This window comes from Eumetopias jubatus, unplaced genomic scaffold (genome assembly GCF_037043125.1).
Source record: "Eumetopias jubatus isolate StellerSeaLion01/CBP00866 unplaced genomic scaffold, mEumJub1_p1.0 scaffold_6, whole genome shotgun sequence".
Classification (NCBI taxonomy): domain Eukaryota; kingdom Metazoa; phylum Chordata; class Mammalia; order Carnivora; family Otariidae; genus Eumetopias; species Eumetopias jubatus.
This window is the reverse complement of record NW_028274812.1, coordinates 71,495,195-71,519,203: the sequence shown is the minus strand read 5'-3', so window position 1 is coordinate 71,519,203 and position 24,009 is coordinate 71,495,195. Positions and strand designations below refer to the sequence as shown.

The 24,009-nt window shown below is 37.8% G+C and overlaps 1 protein-coding gene across 2 annotated transcripts in view; it reads right to left on the bottom strand.

Annotated features, from left to right (window-relative positions):
* RARS2 (arginyl-tRNA synthetase 2, mitochondrial) overlaps positions 1–24,009 on the bottom strand; it is a 67,125-nt gene that overhangs the window by 28,921 nt on the left and 14,195 nt on the right. For both annotated transcript variants that reach the window (XM_028108044.2, XM_028108043.2), the window contains exons 2-6: positions 23,011–23,084; positions 18,442–18,544; positions 17,019–17,102; positions 3,547–3,644; positions 301–356 (exon numbers count right to left, since the gene is read on the bottom strand). In XM_028108044.2, the coding sequence (XP_027963845.1) occupies positions 301–356; positions 3,547–3,644; positions 17,019–17,102; positions 18,442–18,544; positions 23,011–23,084 (415 nt within the window). The remainder of the gene's footprint in view (positions 1–300; positions 357–3,546; positions 3,645–17,018; positions 17,103–18,441; positions 18,545–23,010; positions 23,085–24,009) is intronic.

Sequence of the window (24,009 nt, the reverse complement as noted above, 5' to 3'; positions counted from 1 at the left end):
TTTTTGCATCTTTCAGATCTTTTCCATATGCATACATATTTTTAAAAAAAGTTAAAATTATTAACAAACCTAACAGTTAAAATCGGTTTCTGAGTTAATCTTTTGGTTCTGAAACAAACTTTTTTTTACTTCTAAGACAATTTTTCCCATTTTACATAATATTTCATTAGCATCAAGCTCATATAAATCTGAACTTTGTTTTTTGTCTTACTGTTATTTAAGCATTAAACCGTTAGAAAGCATTATAAAATACTGCCCCAAAGTCTGTTTAGTATTTTCTGTGAAACTAATGACACTTACCTATGATGGTAGAACGCAAATGTCCAACGTGAAATTTTTTGGCAACGTTAGGTGAACTGCAAATAATTGCAAAAGTTTATTTCTGTTCTAAGAACAAGAGTTCTAAAAAAATTAGGTCATGCCTCTACAGTTTAACACAGCTGGGGATTAAGGCCTTTGGTAATTTAGGACACAGATAAATGAAAAATTAGAAAATTTAGAGCAAAGAAATTAGAACTCAGAAAGAATCATCCTTAGTGAAATTGATCCTGTCACTCATGTGGTAGTACCATACACAGAAATGGCACACTTAGGAAGCAGATACATTTAAGGATTGATAAAAAGGATGAAGAAATTCAGAGATACTGTTTTGACACAAAAACAATGCAGATTATTGGGAATTAAATTTCATGTACCAGTTGTAAACCCTTTATCCTCTTAAAAATTACTGACCCCAAAGAAATTTTGTTTATATGGGTATTATCTATCAAAAGTTGTAATCAATAATTTAACAATAGCAAATGTTTCTAGAGGACTCATTACCTGACAGGCACAGTTTCATGCACTTTACCTGCACTAACCCATTTAATACTCGTAAGAGTTGTGAGCTAAGATACTCTTCATCTCTTACTTTACAGATGAGGGAATTGAGGCAACAAGGAAAAAGGATAATGAAGCAAATGTGGCAATATCTTGATGACTCTTGAATCTGGGTGAGAAGGATATGGGACTTAATTATACTGATGTGTTTTGTGTATGTTTGAAAATTTCACAAGTTTCTCAATATTAAAAAAATAAATTAGCTTGAACACAGTTGGATAAAAGTGGTAAAATGAGAGCTTAATTTTGATCTGTTTCTAAAATCTTATATAAAGGATATTACAATTTAAATACTTAATTCTATATTAATATGCGCACAATTGTGAAACTATGACACTACAAGAATGTTCATTTAATTATTATTTAGAAAGAAAGCAAATGTCCTTCTATAGGTTAAAAAATAAGGAGTCTTCCACTTCCCACCAAGACAGATTAACAAGGATTGGACTTACCCTTCTGCCTTAAGAACCATAAAACCAGAAAAATATATGAAACACTAGTTTTATAAACAGGGCAGTGAAGGACTGTGATCCCTGACAGAATGAGAGCAAACAAGTTGACCCCTAGCAAATTAAATAGCAAATTTGTGAGCTAAAGCAGAGAAATCTACAGCATGGAATGTTTGTATTAGAAAAGAAGAAAGGTTTCAACCAGTAAGTAACCTAAGGTTCTCCTTTAAGAAACTAGAAAAGGAGGACCAAAGTAAGCAGAATAAAGTTGATTTTATTTATTTATTTTAATTTAAATTATTCATGGTAACAGATGTTTTTATTTAAATTCAATTAGCCAACATATAGTACATCAGTCTCAGATGTAGTATTCAACAATATATCAGTTGTGTATAACACCCAGTGCTCATTACCTCACATGCCCTCCTTAATGCCCATCACTCAACTACCCCACCCTCCCCCCCACCTACCCACCCTCCAGCAACCCTGTTTCCTATAGTTAAGAGTCTCTCATGGTTTTTCTCCCTCCCTGATGACTTCCCATTCAGTTTTCCCTCCCTTCCCCTATGATCCTCTATGCTGTTTCCTATAAAGTTGATTTTTTAAAAAATAACAATACTATGAAATAAAAATAATAAGCCAGCTGGAGAGACACTGGGGAGAGAGAGAAATGCCTGGCCAGCCTTCAGATAAGCTGCCAGACAAATAAATGAGTCACCTGGATTTCTAGCCCCAGTACAGTCCCTAGATGACCAGAGCTACACATAATAACATGCAAGTCAAAGAACCACTGAGCTAAGCCATCCCTGATTTCGTGATCTACGGAGTCGTGAACATTAAAATGGTTGTTTCAAGACACTAATCACGAGTTGACACACTTTTCCTTAAAGAATCAGACAGTAAATATTTTGCCTTGCAGGCCACCTGATCTCTATCTCAACTAGTCCATTCAATTCTACTCAGCTGCCATTGTAGTATGAAAGCAGCCACTGTAGACAACATGTAAATGAAGTGTCAAGCCTATGTTCCAATAAAACTTTATTTACAAAAACATGTGGCAGCTTGGATTTTGTCCACGGGCTGAACTTTGCCAATTCATATATTAAATTTTAGAGTAGCTTGCTACACAACTTTCTTTGAGGGAAAATGGCAGGCAACTTTGAGAGATGGCTTTAGTGCAATTCCTCCCTGGTGTGAAGATGACCTCATGAAGTCCCTCTCCTGTGATACAACTAATGTTTAAACTCAACTTAAAACATCATGATTGGGGTGTACTGGTAGTATGAGATTTATTCAATAATATTTGTATACTCCACAGCTGCATGAGTTTACTCACCAATCAGTCCTTATCATAAACAAACAAGTTTACTGAATCTCAGAGAATCTGTCTTTTTTAAGAGTTGCAGAGACCGTGTAAGTGTGGAATCCATAAAACATACTCTTGCCTCTGATTATCTAGGTTAACTAAGTTTGTTACCATAATGAATTATATTAAAGAATTAGGAAACTCAAATAATTCCCTCATCCATTTTTTTAAATTCTCCACAGGAATATATAGTTAAGAAAACAAAAGGGTATAGCAAGTTCTAACTTTCCAAGTGGGAAAACAGTTCATCAAGAACTCTTTCACTTTTAGGAAGGTAAATACAATGAAATATAGTATCTCTGATCTTTTCCATGAGCTGTCAACTGGTCAACTACACTCTGAAAGTGTTCCCTTTCTGTTTTGGTTACCTAAAAACAGTTCAAAAATTAGATGGATGCACTGACAGCACATCAGAAAGTTATTATGAGGATTATTTAGAGGCATACTAAAACTTCACACTAGTTTTCTGGTAATTTTAAAAAATATACATTATAAATACTTACAAGGCTTTGTTCTCTGGTTATCACATTACTTTAAAATTCTTAATATGGTAGTAACCATTACCTCGGCTTTAAGAGTCTACTAAAATGGAAGGACTATTTCTTCTAAAAAAAAAAGTTAACTATTGAATACTTAATTAAAAAAAACCCCATACTCACCAGACTTTTCTTATTGGGAGTCCAAAATTTTTATTCATGGCACAGTGATCAATTCACTGTAATATTAAGAAAATAATAAACTGGTTTTCTATTTTTCCATGTGTAATTTCCTGAGGCCCCAGATGATAATGGTAAAACACTTACCTGCCCAGCTACCTTGATTAAACAACACCTAAGATGAGTAAGCACTCACCTGAATTCAATCACAATCTTCTTCTGGGGAAGACCAGAGAAAAGCTCACTTTTTAATCCGTATTTTGAGCCATCGTTGATTACCTGTTGTAGTACTGTCTGAAAAGTAAAAGGAATGGAATTTAATGACAGGAAAAAAAATTACAATTTTCTTAATTACTTCGTTTACTCATTCTAATTTACAGAACTGAGAATCTCACAGCATTGTCAGCACCCACCACCTTCTGTTGCTAATGCTAGTCAGAACACTAATGACCACAACTAATATCTCTGGGGGCTCTGTGCCCTTCTTATACATCACATATATTCATTCATCCAGGAAACAATGATATAGATATTTTACAGATAAAGAAAATGAGTTTTAGAGAGGTTCAATAACTGCCGAAAGACCCACAGTAAATAGTAACACCAAAACCAGAAGGAGCATCTAATATGTATTGAATGTATACTATGTGCCGGGCACTGTTCTGAGCATCTCCTATGTTAACTCATTTAATCCTCACAACAACCCTAGGAGATAAGTATTATTTTTAGAAATGAGGAAAGAGAAGCACAGAGAAGTTAAATAACTCTCCCACGGTCACACTATTAGGTCATGTAGCAAAACCTTTTTCACTCCATTGCTAATGTGTTAACTACTGCATGCTGCTGCTACTTTTACAATACTAAGGATCACAAGAAATGGTAAAAAACAAATACAAAACTGTTATTCAAATGCCTACTGGCTACATAAGAAACGAGGAAACCTCACAGAAACAATCGAAACATATTCCAGGTTCATTTTTAGAAATGTACACAGAACTATTATATGGTTCATAAAATTCATACTTTGTTTTTTGCTAATGGTGTGATGCATTTATTTATAAATGTATTTATTTTTTAGTGTAGGGGTTTGAATTTACTGTGATAGGCTATTTACTCTTATATTGGTTTTGCTTCACAAACTGGATTCTGAGTCCTAAATATGTAGTTTACAATGTGAAGAATTTTACCATCACAAGAGTTGGTTAAGATGGTCACTTAATGGAAAAGGCACACAAAGCAGCAGGAGGGAGCAAAGCAATACTTTTAAGAAGCATCTACAAAATGCTAGGTTAAAGTCCAGATGCTTTTATCTTTAAGCCTCACAAACTTAAAAATGGACATTTCCCATTTAATAGATGCAAAAACTAAGGTTCAGAAACAGCATGTATTTGCACAAGGACACAGAAGAAATAGTATTTTCAAACATCAGCTTAGCTGGTCACTACTCTTCTCCTTGCAACCACCCTCCCTCCTTGGCTGTTACGATACCATGCTCTACTGACTTTTGCTTCTCAGTTTCCTCTGCAGGCTCCTCTTCCACTGCCTGCCATCCCACTCCCTATCCCTTTCTTGCTTCTAGCTCCTCACTTCATACTTCTCCCAGGTATAAAGTCCTAAGACTTCCACTACTACTTACCTAATAATATTAAATCTCTCCTGTGCCACAGACTGCTATGTCCAACTCCAAGATCTGAAGTGCCTGAGAGGTCCAATGGAATATACTCCTCTTCCTTCTGCATTCTTCATCTCCAGGAACTTTACCCCCTCACCCAGCTAACCAAGTCAAAGACATAGGAGTTCCTAAAACTTACCCTTTTCCCTCAACCTTCATAATCAACCACCTATTAATCACCAAACCCTGCACATGCCATCTCCTATCGTTATAGTTATCCCCTCTGCCCTGGTTTAGACCCTCATCATGTCAGCTATACCACTACAAAACAATAATACATAACTATCGCCTTATATAACATACACATTTAATTAAGTCTGTGTTCTACTTAAACCCTTCAATGATTTTGTAACATCTAAAAGATTTTATCAATTTCTGGTTTGATTTTTACTTTACATGCATTTCACCTTTACTTTGTTTCATAATTTTGAGAAAACTGATTTGTTAAAAGGCACATTGTAATATCCACAGAAATCACAAGGTAGAAGTGTTAGGGTCTTGTTTTTTGAAATAAACATAATATTAAAGTGAGGTAAATTTTATTAGTGTACTACTAAAAAATTATCAAATGTACCACCTGTGGTACACATAACACACCATGGAAAATGAAGACACAGGAAAAAGCTGAAATTCTTATGCAGGGCATAGAAGGCCCTTCACACTATAATTTGATATCCTCCCCCATGCCATCCTATGTGAGAACCATACTCTATCACCGCTGATTTCCAGACAATGCCATGTTCTTGACCTTCTGTACTCTGGCCCAGGCTGTCGCTTCTGCCTGGAATGCCCGCACTTGTATCTCCCAGATACAGTCGTCGCCTTCCTTTTTTATTTTTCTTAAGATTTAAAAAGAATTTTTATTTTTAAGTAATGTCTACACCCAACATGGGGCTTGAATCCACAACCCTGATAATCAGGAGTGGCATGCACCACTGACTGAGCCAGCCAGGCACCCCAGATACAGTCTTTATCTTTAGCCCAATTCAAGATTACCTCTTCACTCCTCAAGAAAGACTTATGTGTACCTTGCTTTACACTGGATTGCAACTTATACATGCCTCCCTTATATCCTTCATCACATTATCATATCCACTACAGATTACACTGTGATATTATTTTTTATGCTTTTCTTTTAGATCATAAGCTCCTTGGGGGCAGAATCCATGCCACTTTATCTCTAGATTTCAGTAATATAGTCCCTGGCAAATAATAAGCAGAAAGCTTATTAAATTGGAACACAAAAGTTTTAAACTATAGAATGTCAATGAGCTAGTAAAGTTGCTTGATATTCCAATAGACAAATAAGCTAGAGGCCCATCTATTCATCAATAGGTACATTAAATTGTAAGATGCTCTTATAAGGACTTCTAAGGAAGCTACTACTACCTCTTTGTTCTTTGGTCAATACTTGAAAAGTGTTTAATCATTCATTCCTGCCATGTGTTCAGCCACTTGGCACATGTGACTTGAATGCATCTATTGCCTTCTGGCATAAGCTCAGTTAGCAAAATAATGAGCAGAATCAGAGCCATTTAAATTAGTATCGCTTTTTCTCTCTTTTTTCCCCTAAGTTTTAATAGAACATGCAAAGTTGAATTTGGCAAATAAAAAATACATGTGTACATATTAAATAAAAATGATGTTATCTACTGTGTACTTTTAAGGCACACCTAAAAATCAGGATTTTGTTTGCCTTTTTCCTTTTTAGTTAAACTCATTTTTTTTTCTCTCCTTAAATGAAGTAACTATTATTCTAAATTACTCTTCAAAAGTCATCTGTAAGCTACTGACAGGTGGAAGCTTGGTACCAAAGTGACAGCTCTTCACAATGTATGAATTGGTCATACCACCTTATAGCTTTGAAAAATTCATTATCTAGTTCCAATGATTTTGCAGTTCCTATTGTCTTTAATTTCACCTTCTAGTCTCCTACGTTTGAGGACGATTTAAATGAAGACATTATACTGCTGCAGTTAGTGATCCCAGCTTACGCTAACATTTAATCATTCCTGGTGCTGCCAGTGTTAATTCAATTGCAATGCGTAAACAGATACGTTTTATGCAAGTTTGTACATGTGTAAGCAATGACAAATTCATAATTTCCTCCTTGAAAAGTAAGTGTCGGACACAAGTCATTGGCTACGTGTCCATCCTGATGACTTTAATATGTAAAAATATGTATTAATAATGGTCCCAAAGGGTTGAATTCTTTTCTTGATGTGATCTGAAAAATTCATTAGACATGCAAATGACCATTGTTTAAAGCCTGAAAATAATGGAGCTTAGATGTAGAAGAATTTAGGTTTTGAACAAACAAGAATTATAATTAAAAAAACTGTAACTTATAACACAGGCACATTTAATACTCCTTTTTCTGACTATGGGTATTCACTAGTTTAGGATGTACCTTTATTGTGACATTGAGCAGGGCTACTGTGAGCAATCTGCTTATTCCTTTAATAAAAAATCACACTGAGGGGGCCTCTGGGTGGCTCCGCTGTTAAGCGTCTGCCTTCGGCTCAGGTCACAATCCCAGGGTCCTGGGATTGAGCCCTGTCTTGGGCTCCCTGCTCTGCGGGGAGCCTTTTTCTCCCACTCCCACTCCCCCTGCTTGTGTTCCCCGCCCTTCTCTGTCAAATAAATAAATAAATAAGATCTTAAGAAAAAAAAAATCACACTAAGATCCAGACCCTCAAGGCTACAATAAAGGGAGGATTTCCAGGTGAGAAAGAGTAGCTGGACCTCAAAGCCCTAGATCTTGTCCTTCTGCTGTCAACTGAGAAGGATTTGGGAATACTTTTAATAAGCAAGCTAGTGTGCATTCTTAAATCAGAGAAAATCTCATAGTTTGTTCATTGTAATAATAAATCGTGAAAATTAGTGGCCACTGAAATTTTAAATTAAGTAGACACATGCCTTGATATATAAGCCACATCTCTTTCAGTTAAGCTGGCTGTAAAGGCAAACTCCATCTAACAGCACATTTTCCTATCTCAGGGAAAATAAGACGTAAAATACTGCTGCCTATGAAGTAGACTGGAGTTTGGTGGGCACTTTGGTGAGCTGCATTTCTGCTTCTATAAAAATTCAGACTGTTGGGGCACCTGGGTGGCTCAGTCGGTTAAGTGCCTGATTTCGGCTCAGGTCATGATCTCAGGGTTCTGGGATCGAGCCCCACGATGGGCTCCCCACTCAGCGCGGAGTCTGCTTCTCCCTCTCCCTCTGCCCCTCCTCCCACTCATGTGCTCTCTCTCTAATAAATAAAATTTATATTTATTATTTATTTGAGAGAGAGAGTGCACGTGTGCAGGAGCATAGGGAGGGGGAGGGGCAGAGGGAGAAGGAGGAGAAGCAGGCTCTCCTGAGTGGGGAGCCCTATGTGGGACTTGATCCCAGGACGCTGGGATCATGACCTAAGCCAAAGGAAGATGCTTAACTGACTGAGCCACCTAGGCGCCACAATAAAGAAAATATTAAAAAAAAAAAAACAACAAAAAACCGAGACCACAATCGGAAGAAAGAATACTAACTTAGAAATGGTAAATTAGACTCACTGGTTTACTAAATTAACATGAAATGTTATCAAGAGCCCAACAGATTGTAGAAACTTTTGAACAAGCTCAAAACAAATTTCCTTCTTGTCTTTGTGACTGATTTTGGTTAATTAATTTACCTTGAAGTAAGAAGGAAAAAGAGATAAAAGAAAAAATTCAAGGATCTAGAGGCAAGCATGTTAATGAAACTCCCCTTTGGAAGACTTATAGGGCAGATGGGCAAGTGACTATAAACTGTATAATCTTGGTGAGAAATTATATTAAAAAAAATTTTTTTTTAAAGATTTTATTTTCTGACAGCGAGAGAAACAGTTCTCGAGACAGTGAGAGAGGGAACACAAGCAGGGGAGTGGGAGGGGGGAGAAGCAGGCTCCCCGAGCAAGATGGCGGAGGAGTAGGAGACCTAGATTTCATCTGGTCTCAGGAATTCAGCTGAATAGGGATCAAACCATTCTGAACACCTACGAACTCAACAGGAGATCGAACAGGAGAGTAGCAACAACTCTCTGAACAGAGAAGCGACCACTTACTGGAAGGTAGGACGTGCGGAGAAGTGAATCCGAGGCGATATTCGGGAGGATAGACGGCGGGGGAGGGGCCTCCGCCGGCCGCTTCTGGCAAGTGATAGAGCCGCGGAGCACAGGATCGGACCTTTTAGAAGTTGGCTCGGCGGAGGGACGTCGCTGCAGTGGCTAAGCGGGGGGTGGAATCCTCCCGGGACAGTGTGGTCTCAGGACCCTTGGGGTCACAGAGAGACCGGGGGTGCCTGAGTGCGCCGGAGCTCCCAGGTGTCAGAGCAGGGAAGCCGGCTGCAGATACGGAGCAGAGCCGCGGGCTCTCAGCTCGGGGTTGCCATAGACTGTGATCTGCGGCCCAGTCGGGGCACGGCTCCCCCGGCGGGGACCCAACAGGCGGCGGATACGGGGAGGCTCCCCTTCCTTCCCGGGGAGGAGCGGTGCGGGAGTGCACTGCAGGGATCTGCTGGGTTTGGAGACTCCGCGCGGGGTCGGGTGCCAGAGATAGCAACGCTCGATCACAGGCCGGGTGAGCACGGAGTGCGGCCGGAGACCGGGGACATGGAAGTGACTGCTTTTCTCTGGGGGCGCACTGAGGAGCGGGACCCCGAGTTCTCAGCTCCTCCAAGTGGAGATTGGGAGGCCACCATTTCTGCCCTGGTCCTCCAAAGCTGTACCAAGAGCTTGCAGGGAACAAAAGCTCCTGAGAGCAAACCGGAGCAGCTTCCTTAGCCCGGACCGACAAGGGCGGGGCAATTCCGCCTCCGGCAAAGACATTTGGAAACCACAGCAACAGGCCCCTCCCCCAGAAGATCAACACAAACAGCCAGCAAGCCAAGACCAAGTTGATCAAGGAGAATAGGAGAACTCCAGCGCTAGGGGAATACTGCACATAGATTCATGGCTTTCTTTTTTTTTTTTTTTTTTACCATGATTCATTATTTCATCAAAGTTAATTTTTGTTGACTGTTTTTTTTTATTTTTCTTTTTCCCTTTTTCAACCAACATCTTATAAATCCTTTTTAAAAAAAATTTTTTTTTTATTTTTCATTTTTAGAGTCATATTTTATCCCTTCATAGTAGTTACCCTTATTTTTGGCATATATATATAAGTTGTTCTCTCTTTAAAATTTTGAGGTACAGTTTCTTCTAACAGATCAAAATATACCCTAAATCACTAGTGTATGGCTTTGTTCTAGTCTCCTGTCTGATCACATTCTCTCCCTTTTTCCTTTTTTTTTTTTCTTAAATCTTTCTTTTTTCAAACAACTTATCTTACCAAGTCCTTTTATAAAATCTTTTATAATTTTCATCTTTACAGTCATCTTCCATCCCTTCATTGTATCAACCCTTATTTTGTACATATATGTCTTTCTTCCTTTAAAATTTTAGGAGGCACTTTTTTCTAACAGACCAAAATACGCCCAAAATCTAGTGTGTGGCACTGATCTATGCACTAGCCTGATCATACTTGATCATATTCTGCCTTTTTTGTATTGTTTTGTTTTTGTTTTTATCTTTTTTTTTTTCTTTATCTCTTTCTTTTTTCTTTCTTTCCCTTTCTTTTCCCCTGGTTTCAGGTCTTTTCTGATTTGTATACAGTATATTTGCTGGGGACGTTGTAAACCTGTTAGCATTTTGTTCTCTCATTCATCTATTCTCCTCTGGACAAAATGACAAGACGAAAGAAATCACCTCAGCAAAAAGAACAAGAGGTAGTACCGTCAGCCAGGGACCTACTCAATACGGACATTAGTACGATGTCGGACCTAGAGTTCAGAATCATGACTTTAAAGATACTAGCTGGGCTTGAAAAAAGCGTGGAAGTTATTAGAGAAACCCTTTCTGGAGAAATAAAAGAACTAAAATCTAACCAAATCGAAATCAAAAAGGCTATTGATGAGGTGCAATCAAAAATGGGGGCACTAAATGCTAGGATAAATGAGGCAGAAGAGAGAATCAGCGATATAGAAGACCAAATGATGGAAAATAAAGAGGCTGAGAAAAAGAGAGAGAAACAACTACAGGATCACGAGGGCAGAATTCGAGAGATAAGTGATATGATAAGACGAAACAACATTAGAATAATTGGGATCCCAGAAGAAGAAGAGAGAGAGAGAGGGGCAGAAGGTATATTGGAGCAAATTATAGCAGAGAACTTCCCTAATGTGAGGAAGGAAACAGGCATTAAAATCCAGGAGGCACAGAGAACCCCTCTCAAAATCAATAATAATAGGTCAACACCCCGACATCTAATAGTAAAACTTACGAGTCTCAGAGACAAAGAGAAAATCCTGAAAGCAGCTCGGGAGAAGAGATATGTAACGTACAATGGTAGAAACATTAGATTGGCAACAGACCTATCCACAGAGACCTGGCAGGCCAGAAAGGACTGGCAAGATATCTTCAGAACACTAAATGAGAAAAATATGCAGCCAAGAATACTATATCCAGCTAGGCTATCATTGAAAATAGAAGGAGAGATAAAAAGCTTCCAGAACAAACAAAAACTAAAGGAATTTGCAAACACGAAACCAGCCCTCCAAGAAATATTGAGAGGGGTCCTCTAAGCAAAGAGAGAACCTAAAAGCAGCAAAGAGCAGAAACGAACACAGACAACAGACAGTTAACAGTCACCTTACAGGTAATACAATGGCACTAAATTCATACCTTTCAATAGTTACCCTGAATGTAAATGGGCTAAATGCCCCAATCAAAAGACACAGGCTATCAGATTGGATTAAAAAACAAGACCCATCAATATGCTGTCTGCAAGAGACTCATTTTAGACCCAAAGACACCCCCAGATTGAAAGTGAGGGGGTGGAAAACCATTTACCATGCTAATGGACACCAAAAGAAAGCTGGGGTGGCAATCCTTATATCAGACAAACTAGATTTTAAAACAAAGACTGTAATAAGAGATGAGGAAGGACACTATATCCTACTTAAAGGGTCTATCCAACAAGAAGATCTAACAATTGTAAATATCTATGCCCCGAACATGGGAGCAGCCAATTATATAAGGCAATTAATAACCAAAGCAAAGAAACACATTGACAGCAATACAATAATAGTGGGGGACTTTAACACCCCTCTGACCGAAATGGACAGATCATCTAAGCAAAAGATCAACAAGGAAATAAAGACTTTAAATGACACACTGGACCAAATGGACTTCACAGACATATTCAGAACATTCCATCCCAAAGCAAAGGAATACACATTCTTCTCTAGTGCCCATGGAACATTCTCCAGAATTGATCACATCCTAGGTCACAAATCAGGTCTCAATCGGTACCAAAAGATTGGGATCATTCCCTGCATATTTTCAGACCACAATGCTTTGAAACTAGAACTCAACCACAAGAGGAAAGTCGGAAAGAACTCAAATACATGGAGGCTAAAGAGCATCCTACTAAAGAATGAATGGGTCAACCAAGAAATTAAAGAAGAATTAAAAAAATTCATGGAAACCAATGAAAATGAAAACACAACTGTTCAAAATCTTTGGGATACAGCAAAGGCAGTCCTGAGAGGAAAGTATATAGCAATACAAGCCTTTCTCAAGAAACAAGAAAGGTCTCAAATACACAACCTAACCCTACACCTAAAGGAGCTGGAGAAAGAACAGCAAATAAAGCCTAAACCCAGCAGGAGAAGAGAAATCATAAAGATCAGAGCAGAAATCAATGAAATAGAAACCAAAAGAACAGTAGAACAGATCAACGAAACTAGGAGCTGGTTCTTTGAAAGAATTAACAAGATTGATAAACCCCTGGCCAGACTGATCAAAAAGAAAAGAGAAATGACCCAAATCCACAAAATCATGAATGAAAGAGGAGAGATCACAACCAACACCAAAGAAATACAAACAATTATAAGAACATATTATGAGCAACTCTATGCCAGCAAATTAGATAACCTGGAAGAAATGGGTGCATTCCTAGAGATGTATCAACTACCAAAATGGAACCAGGAAGAAATAGAAAACCTGAACAGACCTATAACCACTAAGGAAATTGAAACAGTCATCAAAAATCTCCCAAGAAACAAAAGCCCAGGGCCAGATGGCTTCCCAGGGGAATTCTATCAGACATTTCAAGAAGAATTAATACCTATTCTCCTGAAACTGTTCCAAAAAATAGAAATGGAAGGGAAACTTCCAAACTCATTTTATGAGGCCAGCATTACCTTGATCCCAAAACCAGACAAAGACCCCATCAAAAAAGAGAATTACAGACCAATATCCTTGATGAACATGGATGCAAAAATTCTCACCAAAATACTAGCCAATAGGATCCAACAGTACATTAAAAGGATTATTCACCACGACCAAGTGGGATTTATCCCTGGGCTGCAAGGCTGGTTCAACATCCGCAAATCAATCAACGTGATACAATACATTAACAAAAGAAAGAACAAGAATCATATGATCCTCTCAATAGATGCAGAAAAAGCATTTGACAAAGTACAGCATACTTTCTTGATCAAAACTCTTCAGAGTATAGGGATAGAGGGTACATACCTCAATATCATAAAAGCCATCTATGAAAAACCTACAGCGAATATCATTCTCAATGGGGAAAGGCTGAGAGCTTTTCCCCTAAGGTCAGGAACGCGGCAGGGATGTCCACTCTCACCACTGCTATTCAACATAGTATTAGAAGTCCTAGCCACAGCAATTAGACAACAAAAAGAAATCAAAGGCATCCAAATCGGCAAAGAGGAAGTCAAACTCTCACTCTTTGCAGATGATATGATACTGTATGTGGAAAACCCAAAAGACTCCACCCCAAAACTGCTAGAACTCATACAGGAATTCAGGAAAGTAGCAGGATATAAAATCAATGCACAGAAATCAGTGGCATTCCTATACACCAACAACAAGACAGAAGAGAGACAAATCAAGGAGTCGATCCCATTTACAATTGCACCCAAATTGCAGCCAAACCATTAGCTACCTAGGAATAAATCTAACCAAAGAGGCAAAGGATCTGTACTCAGAAAACTATAAAATACTCATGAAAGAAATTGAAGAAGACACAAAGAAATGGAAAAATGTTCCATGCTCATGGATTGGGAGAATCAACATTGTGAAGATGTCAATGCTACCTAGAGCAATCTACACATTCAATGCAATCCCCATCAAAATACCATCCACTTTTTTCAAAGAAATGGAACAAATAATCCTAAAATTTGTATGGAACCAGAAGAGACCCAGAATAGCCAGAGGAATACTGAAAAAGAAAAGCAAAGCTGGCGGCATCACAATTCCGGACTTCCAGCTCTATTACAAAGCTGTCATCATCAAGACAGTATGGTACTGGCACAAAAACAGACACATCGATCAATGGAACAGAATCGAGAGCTCAGAAATGGACCCTCAACTCTATGGTCAACTTATCTTTGACAAAGCAGGAAAGAATGGCCAATGGAAAAGAGACAGTCTCTTCAACAAATGGTGTTGGGAAAATTGGACAGCCACATGCAGAAGAATGAAACTGGACCATTTCCTTACACCACACACAAAAATAGACTCCAAATGGTTGAAAGACCTAAATGTGAGACAGGAGTCCATCAAAATCCTAAAGGAGAACACAGGTAGCAACCTTTTCGACCTTAGGCGCAGCAACTTCTTCCTAGAAACATCGCCAAAGGCACGGGAAGCCAGGGCAAAAATGAACTACTGGGATTTCATCAAGATCAAAAGCTTTTGCACAGCAAAAGAAACAGTCCACAAAACCAAAAGACAACCGACAGAATGGGAGAAAGTATTTGCAAATGACATATCAGATAAAGGGCTAGTATCCAAAATCTATAAAGAACTTATCAAACTCAACACCCAAAGAACAAATAATCCAATCAAGAAATGGGCAGAAGACATGAACAGACATTTCTCCAAAGAAGACATCCAAATGGCCAACAGGCACATGAAAAAGTGCTCAACATCGCTCGGCATCAGGGAAATCCAAATCAAAACCTCAATGAGATACCACCTCACACCCATCAGAATGGCTAAAATTAACAAGTCAGGGAACGACAGATGCTGGCAGGGATGTGGAGAAAGGGGAACCCTCCTACACTGTTGGTGGGAATGCAAGCTGGTGCAACCCCTCTGGAAAACAGTATGGAGGTTCCTCAAACAGTTGAAATTAGAGCTACCGTTCGATCCAGCAATGGCACTACTGGGTATTTACCACAAAGATACAAATGTAGGGACCCGAAGGGGTACGTGTACCCCTATGTTTATAGCAGCAATGTCCACCATAGCCAAACTGTGGAAAGAGCCAAGATGCCCATCGACAGATGAATGGATAAAGAAGATGTGGTATATATACACAATGGAATATTATGCAGCCATCAAAAGGAATGAGATCTTGCCATTTGCAACGACGTGGATGGAACTGGAGGGTGTTATGCTGAGTGAAATAAGTCAATCAGAGAAAGACATGTATCACATGACCTCACTGATATGAGGAATTCTTAATCTCAGGAAAGAAACTGAGTGTTACTGGAGTGGTTGGGGGTGGGAGGGATGGGGTGGCTGGGTGATAGACATTGGGGAGGGTATGTGCTAAGGTGAGCGCTGTGAATTGTGCAAGACTGTTGAATCACAGTTCTGTACTTCTGAAACAAATAACGCAACATATTTTAAGAAAAAAGAAAAAGAAGAAGATAACAGGAGAGGAAGAAAGGGGAGTATGTCAGAGGGGGAGACGAACCATGAGAGATGATGGACTCTGAAAAACAAACTGAGGGTTCTAGAGGGGAGGGGGGTAGGGGGATGGGTCAGCCTGGTGATGGGTATTGAGGAGGGCACGTTCTGCATGGAGCACTGGGTGTTATGAACAAACAATGAATCATGGAACATTGCACCAAAAACTAATGATGTAATATATGGTGATTAACATAACAATAAAAAAATTAAAAAAAAAAAAAAAAAAGAAAAGAAGCAGGCTCCCCGCGGAGCAGGAAGCCCGATGAGGGGCTTGATCATGATCTGAGCTGAAGACAGACACTTAACAACTGAACCACCCCGGCGCCCCAGAAATTTTATAGTAATTTTCAATTCAAGACTGCAGCATTACTAAGCCAGACCAACTCAATACCAGTATACTTTTTTTTTACCAGTATACATTTCTTAAAAAAACAAAAAAACCCCACAGCCTTAAGCATGCATTATGATAAATTTTAAATTTCAATTGAGATGAAACTCTCAACAAAAGATCTCATACCACTGCCTATCCAGGATTACCTTGTCCTCCACCATCTTACATGAGACCCAATTCCTTTATGTCATTTCCCCAACTCCTCCAGGCCATCCTGAGTTTTCTGATCTTTCTTATGCTTACTGTATCAATCCACTTTGTTTTAATACTTGTTTTATTAAAAGAATAAGCTATATTATGGTTTCTTCTGTATAAATCTCATGCCTCCAACAGATTACAGGCTACCAGAGAGCCAAAACCAGCAGTACTTTTTGTGTATTCAATACAGAGTCCATTAATTCATTCAATAATAGTTATCTTACACCTACTGCATGCCAGGCACTGTGCTAGGAAGTGGGGATCCAATAGTGAGAAAAACAGATGCTATAAGCCCTAACGGAAATTAGAGTTTAAAGGGCAAGAGGCACTAATCAAATAAAAAGAATGTAAAATAGTAACTATGATAAGTTCTGTGAAGGAGAGATACCCACTGCTGGTAGAGCATATAAGCGAAGGGACAGAAAGGCACAACCCAGCAAATATCAAGAACTGAAGGGTAAGCAGGAGTTAATTTGGGGTGGCTCTTCGGGAAGGGGAATCAGAATGTGTATGGTTTTGAGGCAAGAGGAGGCAAAGTTTAAGAACTGGGGGAAAATCACTGTAGCTAAATCAGAGTGAGTAAAGGTGCATAGCTGGAACATAACCCATTCTTACCTTTGTTAATAGTTCTCTGTTAATTTTGAAATTTACAGTCCCTCGACCAGTGCTGATTTCACTCACCACTGTATCACATTTTAGCTGAAAAGAAAAAATCAAGTAAAATAAGTATAAAACAGGTATAATGAGATTTGTAGTTTTAATACTATCAAACTGGAGTCCAAAGGCAGCACGTGCATCATATCTCTTAGTCATTATATCTGGACGTGGGCCTTAAGCCAATCTGTTCAATTCTATCACTCTGACAAATTTCCTTCTTTTCCAGCCTAGAACACTATTCTGTATTCAGAATCTCTTCCTCTTTCCCATTCCCTCACTTCAAATTCTCTATCTAACACAGAAGGAAGCCAGCAGCACTCCAACTCCACCTTACGTGCCCTGACATGCAGTGAACTCTTTGATATCTCACCCTCCTTGCACAAGAGCCACAGGACAGGCCATTCTGCTGGGCCCTACACTGCAGCACCTGTACCCACACATAAAATGGAAATCATTTAAATACTTGGTCTTCAGTGAATATACCTTAAAATTTTAACCAACTAGATTTCTAAGCACCTGATATACCCATGAAACCTGAAGAGATACCTGTGGTCACTGACGAGTCACTAGTCTTTATTTTTGAGAACTCACAGGAGATGGGGGAAAGAGAGAGGCTAAATACTGTAATTAGAAAAATTCTACTCCTGGTGTACTTCCTGATAAAAATCTGGGTTGATTTTCTGATCAAATAAATATTTACTCAGCCACCAAATCTCTTTGATTATACTCATTCTTTACACATCTTTTTCTATGATAGTGGCTTTCATTGTTCCAATCCTTCAGTGTGCCCAGTAGCCTGTGTGTCACATGTAATAACCTTACTTTAAAAACCCTATTTTTTATGGTATTACACTAATAATTCTCTATAAACCTTTCAACTCCTCTTATAGACACCAAACCCATCAGACAAATTAGAAATGAAAGAGGTTTATTAAATCATCTAGCCACTTCTCTGCAATCATGATTCTATTTACATCTAATCATTTTTCTCATATTTTAATGCTCATCTTCTCAGAAACTCATTTGAAAAAATTGCAACCCATTGCTAATTTATCAAGCTTGTTCTCTTAAATTCAGAAGTCCATCCAGCTTCAATCTGTAAATTTAATTAACATATCAGTCCTCCTGTAAGTAGTTAATCAAAAAATTGAACAATGTCAGCTCAAGAGGAATGCTTTATAACTAATTTGAAAAATCATCGTAACCTATAGCACATGGCTAAAATGAATTTAAATTTTATTTTCCAAAGTGCCTTGAACAACAACAAAAAAAACCCACTATTAAATTCATTATTATGCCTGGGACACCCTGCAGTGTTTTTTCTTCTTTAAAATAGTAAGTTTGTTACAATGTCTAAAAAAAGATAACAGTGCTGAAGTACCTTCTCTGCCAGTCTTGTGGCTTGAACTTGAATATCTGGTCTTGAATGGTCATTGTTGTTTTCCAATAGAGAATCCACACAGAGCTGAAAATCAGCTACTTCTCTAAAGACAGAAATTGAAATAGGAAAAAGCTATTGTACCTTAAAAACATTACTAGTGTAACAACAACAAAAAAAGACTAACCACTATGGATTCTCCACATGGATACAATTTTATCAGAAGGAAAAGGTTTTGCTTTCAAAATATAAAGCAAAGAAATTAGAAATATCAACTTGTATTTATTTAGAACTTCATCTTATAAAGTTCTTCCTCTTCTATTACCTAACTGTAACTTTACAATATCTCTATGAGATAGGTAGTTCAAAGTGTAATAAAAATTTAATTGATGTACAAACATCTACATAATTACCCACCCTGGAACATCTTCTGACATTTAATAGGGAACTAGAGAATGAGACTTTATGGGCAGAATATGTGGATTAAACCACTGTCTTGTCTAATCCATTGTCACTGACACAAAAAGACATATTTTAGAGGGGGTACAAATGACTTCATTCTTATCAATCTTGAAATTCAGGGACATGCCTAAAATATCCTCTGATATCTATTTCACATCACCTTAAACTTCCTAGTCAACAAAGACCACTAAGAATTTTCTTGAGCCTTGGGGCACATGGGTGGCTCAGTCAGCTGGGTGTCTGACTCTTGATTTTTGGTTTAGGTCATGATCCCAGGGTTCTGGGATTAAGCCCCATGTTGGCTCCATGCTCACATGGAGCCTACTTGGGATTCTCCTCTTCCTCTCCCTCTGTGCCCTCCCTCACCCCTGCCACCCCACTGGTGTGTTTTCTCTCAAAAATATGCATATATTAAAAAAATAAACTTTTCTTGAGCCTTAATACATTATCCACAACCTAGTGTGGATTATGCTTAACAACTCAAACTCATCTACTGACATTTGAGCTGTAACTGCAGACCCAAGTACATCTATTAATCAGTGTCTGTGATCTTGAATATTTTGCTAACCTCTCTTGTACCTTAGTAAAACGGGGATGATCATAGTACCTACTTCACAGTGTTGCTGGGAAATTAAGTCTTGGTTAAATAATACTAATCCTAGTTCTGATGTTAAATAAAAATGTTTAACAGTCCTGAGTCCTGAGCCCTGAGCCCTGGGGACATACCAATTCAATTCTTACACGACAATTAATTTTTTAAAGATTGACTTTAATTGTGGAAATTTACATAAGGTTTGAATGTATTTATTGTATTTATTCTTATCAAAGGACTGACAGTTTAGCCAAGTATTTGTGCCAATAATGTGGGAAACTGAAGAAATTAGTTTAACAAAATAAGAACAAGACACGAACACACAAAGACTTTAAAAAAATTTAAAAGTAGTAAGAGCAATAACAAAATTGAAATTATATAGATTTGAATATACCAAAGATTAAATTTTTGACAAAAAGCTAGGATACTTTGTACGAGGTGCAATATGACCATAAACCTATAGGATGGTTCTCAAACATCCAGGAAACACAAGGAGGTCACATGGTTTTCTACAGTTATCTGTAATTTTATTCTAGACAATAAACAAATGCATTTCAATTAAAAAATTTTATCTTAACAGAATCACAAATACTTCCAATTTGTTCAGTGGTAGAAGGACAAATAAAAAAAGATCACCCATTTAGTCTATTAAGAATAATTAACACCAATTTATTAAACTAGGAATATTTCAAACATGAATTCTGAAATTATATGAAGGGTTATTTGCCAGCAAGGAAGGCCCAAAAGAGAAATAAATGCTTCAGGTAAATGGGGGTAGATCAACCAGACTTGACCTACTTCCCCGTTTTCCCTTTTGGGAGGTTTTAGTTACATATCTACAAGGAACTTTTGCTTTGTCTGTTTAAAGAGGTAATTGTTGAATGTAAATTATGTAAAAAGTCAGAACAAAGCAATCTAAATGTCCATCAACAGAGGAGCATTAGGGTATTATTTAGCCATTGTTAAAAGAGCTATTTACCAAAAAAGAAAGATGTCAAGGGGAAAAGGGTTCAAAAATCATACATACAGTAGCTTTATAGCTATGTTTTTTAATTTATTATTATTGTTTTTTTAGAGAGAGAGAGTGCGCACAGGAACGGCGGGGAAGGGTGGAGGAGAGGGAGAGAGAGAATCACAGCGGACTCCACACTCAGCCTGGAGCACAACATGGGGCCTGATCTCAAGATCCAGAGATCAGGACTTGAGCTGAAATCAAGAGTGGGACACCCAACCGACTGAGACACCCAGGTGCCCCTCTAGCTATTTTTTTTTTTTTAAAGCTGTAAGACACAATCAAAGAGAAATATGAAAAGTACATCAACTTGCTAAACATATTAGGGATGTTTTTCCTTATTCTTCTCTATTTTCCTGATTTCCTTAAGATTAGGTTTTGCTTTTGTGATAGAAAAATTAATTTAACTATCAAAATAATCCATTGTGAGGAAGGAAAGTGGGTAGGGGTACAGACAAAAAACACAACTGCTGTGTGCCAATAACAGTGAGTGATGGCACAAAGGGGTTCCATAAACTATTCCATCTACTTTCATGTTGTTTATTAGAAAAAAAAAGTTTAAAAAACAATAGCTACTTTTCCACTACTTCTGAGGAGTTGTTGTGGTGTTAAGAGTGAAATCCATAGACTTGAGTCTTACTGGCTGGTAACAAAGTCATTAATCCTGTCTACTACGATCAGTATTAAACAGGAACTCCAGCATAGTTGATAATATAATCCAGAAAATTAGGAGGCCTGAATAAATTGATTCATAGGACATTAAATAAACCATATTAACAACAAAAAATTCTCCTGGCGCTTAACAGCATTTTAGAATAAAGTGAGAAATACAGAACAGTTAGGCTTTGTTTTTGTACTGCAAAGGACGTCTGAGTTTATTATGGCACAACAGGAGAGATTTTTTATTTTAAATCAATTTAATAAGCAGAATTTTAGACCTGTAGCCTAGAAAAATTTTGAGATCCTCCCTAATATTTATTCTCTATAAAACAAAAGTATAGTGAAGTATGGTATCATTAAAGTAGAACTGCCCAAAGGAGCTCCAGGCAGGTAAAGAAAATCTTTTGCGAAAGATGGGCCAAGGGGCTCCTGGGTGGCTCAGTTGGTTAAGTGGCTGCCTTCAGCTCAGGTCATGATCCCAGGGTCCTGGGATTCAGGCTCGCGCTGGGCTCCCTGCTAAGCAGAGACCCTGCTTTTCCCTCTCCCTCTGCCTATCTATGCTCTTCTCTATCTGTCAAATAAATAAATAAAATCTGAAGAAAAAAAAATGGGCCAAGAATGTTCAGCTTATTAAAGGCCTCTGAAACATAAAATAAAAGCAGGTATTTTCATTATTATGCAAAATGCCATTTACAGATTTTATGAAACAGGTAACTGGCTTGGAATATGACATTAATTGATGTGTAATTATGAGATCCCCTTGGTCTGTGGTTACTTTTGTTCTTTTTTTTTTTAAGATTTATTTATTTATTTATTTGAGAGAGAGAATGAGATAGAGAGCATGAGAGGGGGGAGGGTCGGAGGGAGAAGCAGACTCCCTGCTGAGCAGGGAGCCTGATGCGGGACTCGATCCTGGGACTCCAGGATCATGACCTGAGCTGAAGGCAGTCGCCCAACCAACTGAGCCACCCAGGCGCCCTGGTTGCCTTTGTTCTTAGAACTCAATGTAAAGTAAGTTGCAGCAGGCCACTTTAAAGATGCTTTCTTTCAACAAGGCCACATGTAGCAATGCAGCCTTTCTCTTCCTCTTCCATTTACGTGTCTATTCTGGGAACAATAATATTCATCTTACACTCTCTTAAAATCCTGACAAAGTTAAGGAGACAAAATATTAGGACACAATGGTACTGATAATTATATCTTTCCAAAACTTGGGGCTTAAATGCCTACTATGTAGCTTATTTCTTGTCATTATTAATTGAGAGGGCGTTTTATCCAAGTACTGAAATTTTTCTAGCCAAATGGTAAAGAAGTATCAATTAGAAGGACCAACCTCACAAAGAGATACCTTCCTGGATTCAAGAAAGCAACTAAGGGTTATATGTAACCAATAGTTATCTATCACTAGCAGTCCTCAAATGGAATCAAACAAAAACCCCAAAACCACCAAAAAACCTAGCAGGTAAATATAGTACTATAGTATTCAAGCATCAGATAGGTGTATCATCTCTAAAATCCCTTCAAAAACCCTGAAATTCCAGCTGCAATCTTAGTCCTTTTATTTGCTGTCACAGAATTAAATTTTGACCTTGTTCCTAATTTTTCTTAAAGACTTTGCCATAATTGTCATTAACAGCATAAACATCAAACAACATAAAAGTACTAATTTAATGTGCCCTATCAGAATAGGTAAAATACAGATTTTAATTTCATTATTCAAGTGAGTGGGAGTAATAGGTTACAATATATTTTATAGTTAATTTTAAGGTCTTTTCTGTAAATTGAAGAACGATTTTTTGCATATTGACAAAGTCAGCAACATTTCAAGTTGTTACAAATACTTAACTCTTTCCTGGAAATTGGAATTGCAGATATTGACTTGATCAAGTTTTCTGGTGGAAGATCCAACACTCTGGAAAGCTAAATAATAAAAAAATAAAACACAGCAAGATTGTCAATAATCCATACCAGATTTAATGGAATACTACTCATCAATAAAAAAAATATTCAGATATTTAACTTAAATGAGCCTCAAGTGCACTATGCTAAGTGACAAAAACCCAACTCAAAAGGCTATATATGATTTTATTTACTTGACATTCTGGAAAACCCAACTATGAGAGAGTATCTTAAGCAGGCTCCAAGCTTGGTGTGGCGCCCCATTCGGGGCTCAATCTCACGACCCTGAGATCATGACCTGAGCCGAAATCAAGAGTCAGATGCCCAACCAACTGAGCCACCCAGGTGCCCCATAGTATATGCTGATTTTTAAATCTAAATCTCAGAGTACAGTTCTTTGTTGTTTTGTTTTTTTTTAATTCTAGTCTTTGGGAACTACATTACTTAAAGCCCCTACAAAACGGTTATTTCCTTAGGTCATTTCCCTATAAGTGGATAAACATTTCCAATGCATTTATAGAATAAAGGCTATAACAGTTCATGTTTATACTACAAAATGTTCTTGCCAATCTAGGTACACCAATAATACAGGTTCTATCATAATTTCTCTTAAAAAAAAAAAGATTCAAATTTCCAGTTCCACTTTTACTAGCTATGAGTCACATATGAAAAATGGGGTTTAACCCTGTTAAACTAGGGTTCTTATAAGGATTAAGAAAAATGTGTCACATGATGCTAATAATGTTATCTTCTTCCTTTAAAATTAAGATTTTATTTTGGACATAATGTCTCCCAAATTTACCATAACCACTAAGATTTTATGCCTATCTTAAATATAACTAAAGTCTGCTGGAAAACAAAACGAAACTTAGTTACATTTTTAAAGCTTTTCAGCTGACAAATAAGTTTTGAACTTCAGTAATAAAATATTTACATTCAAATGAAC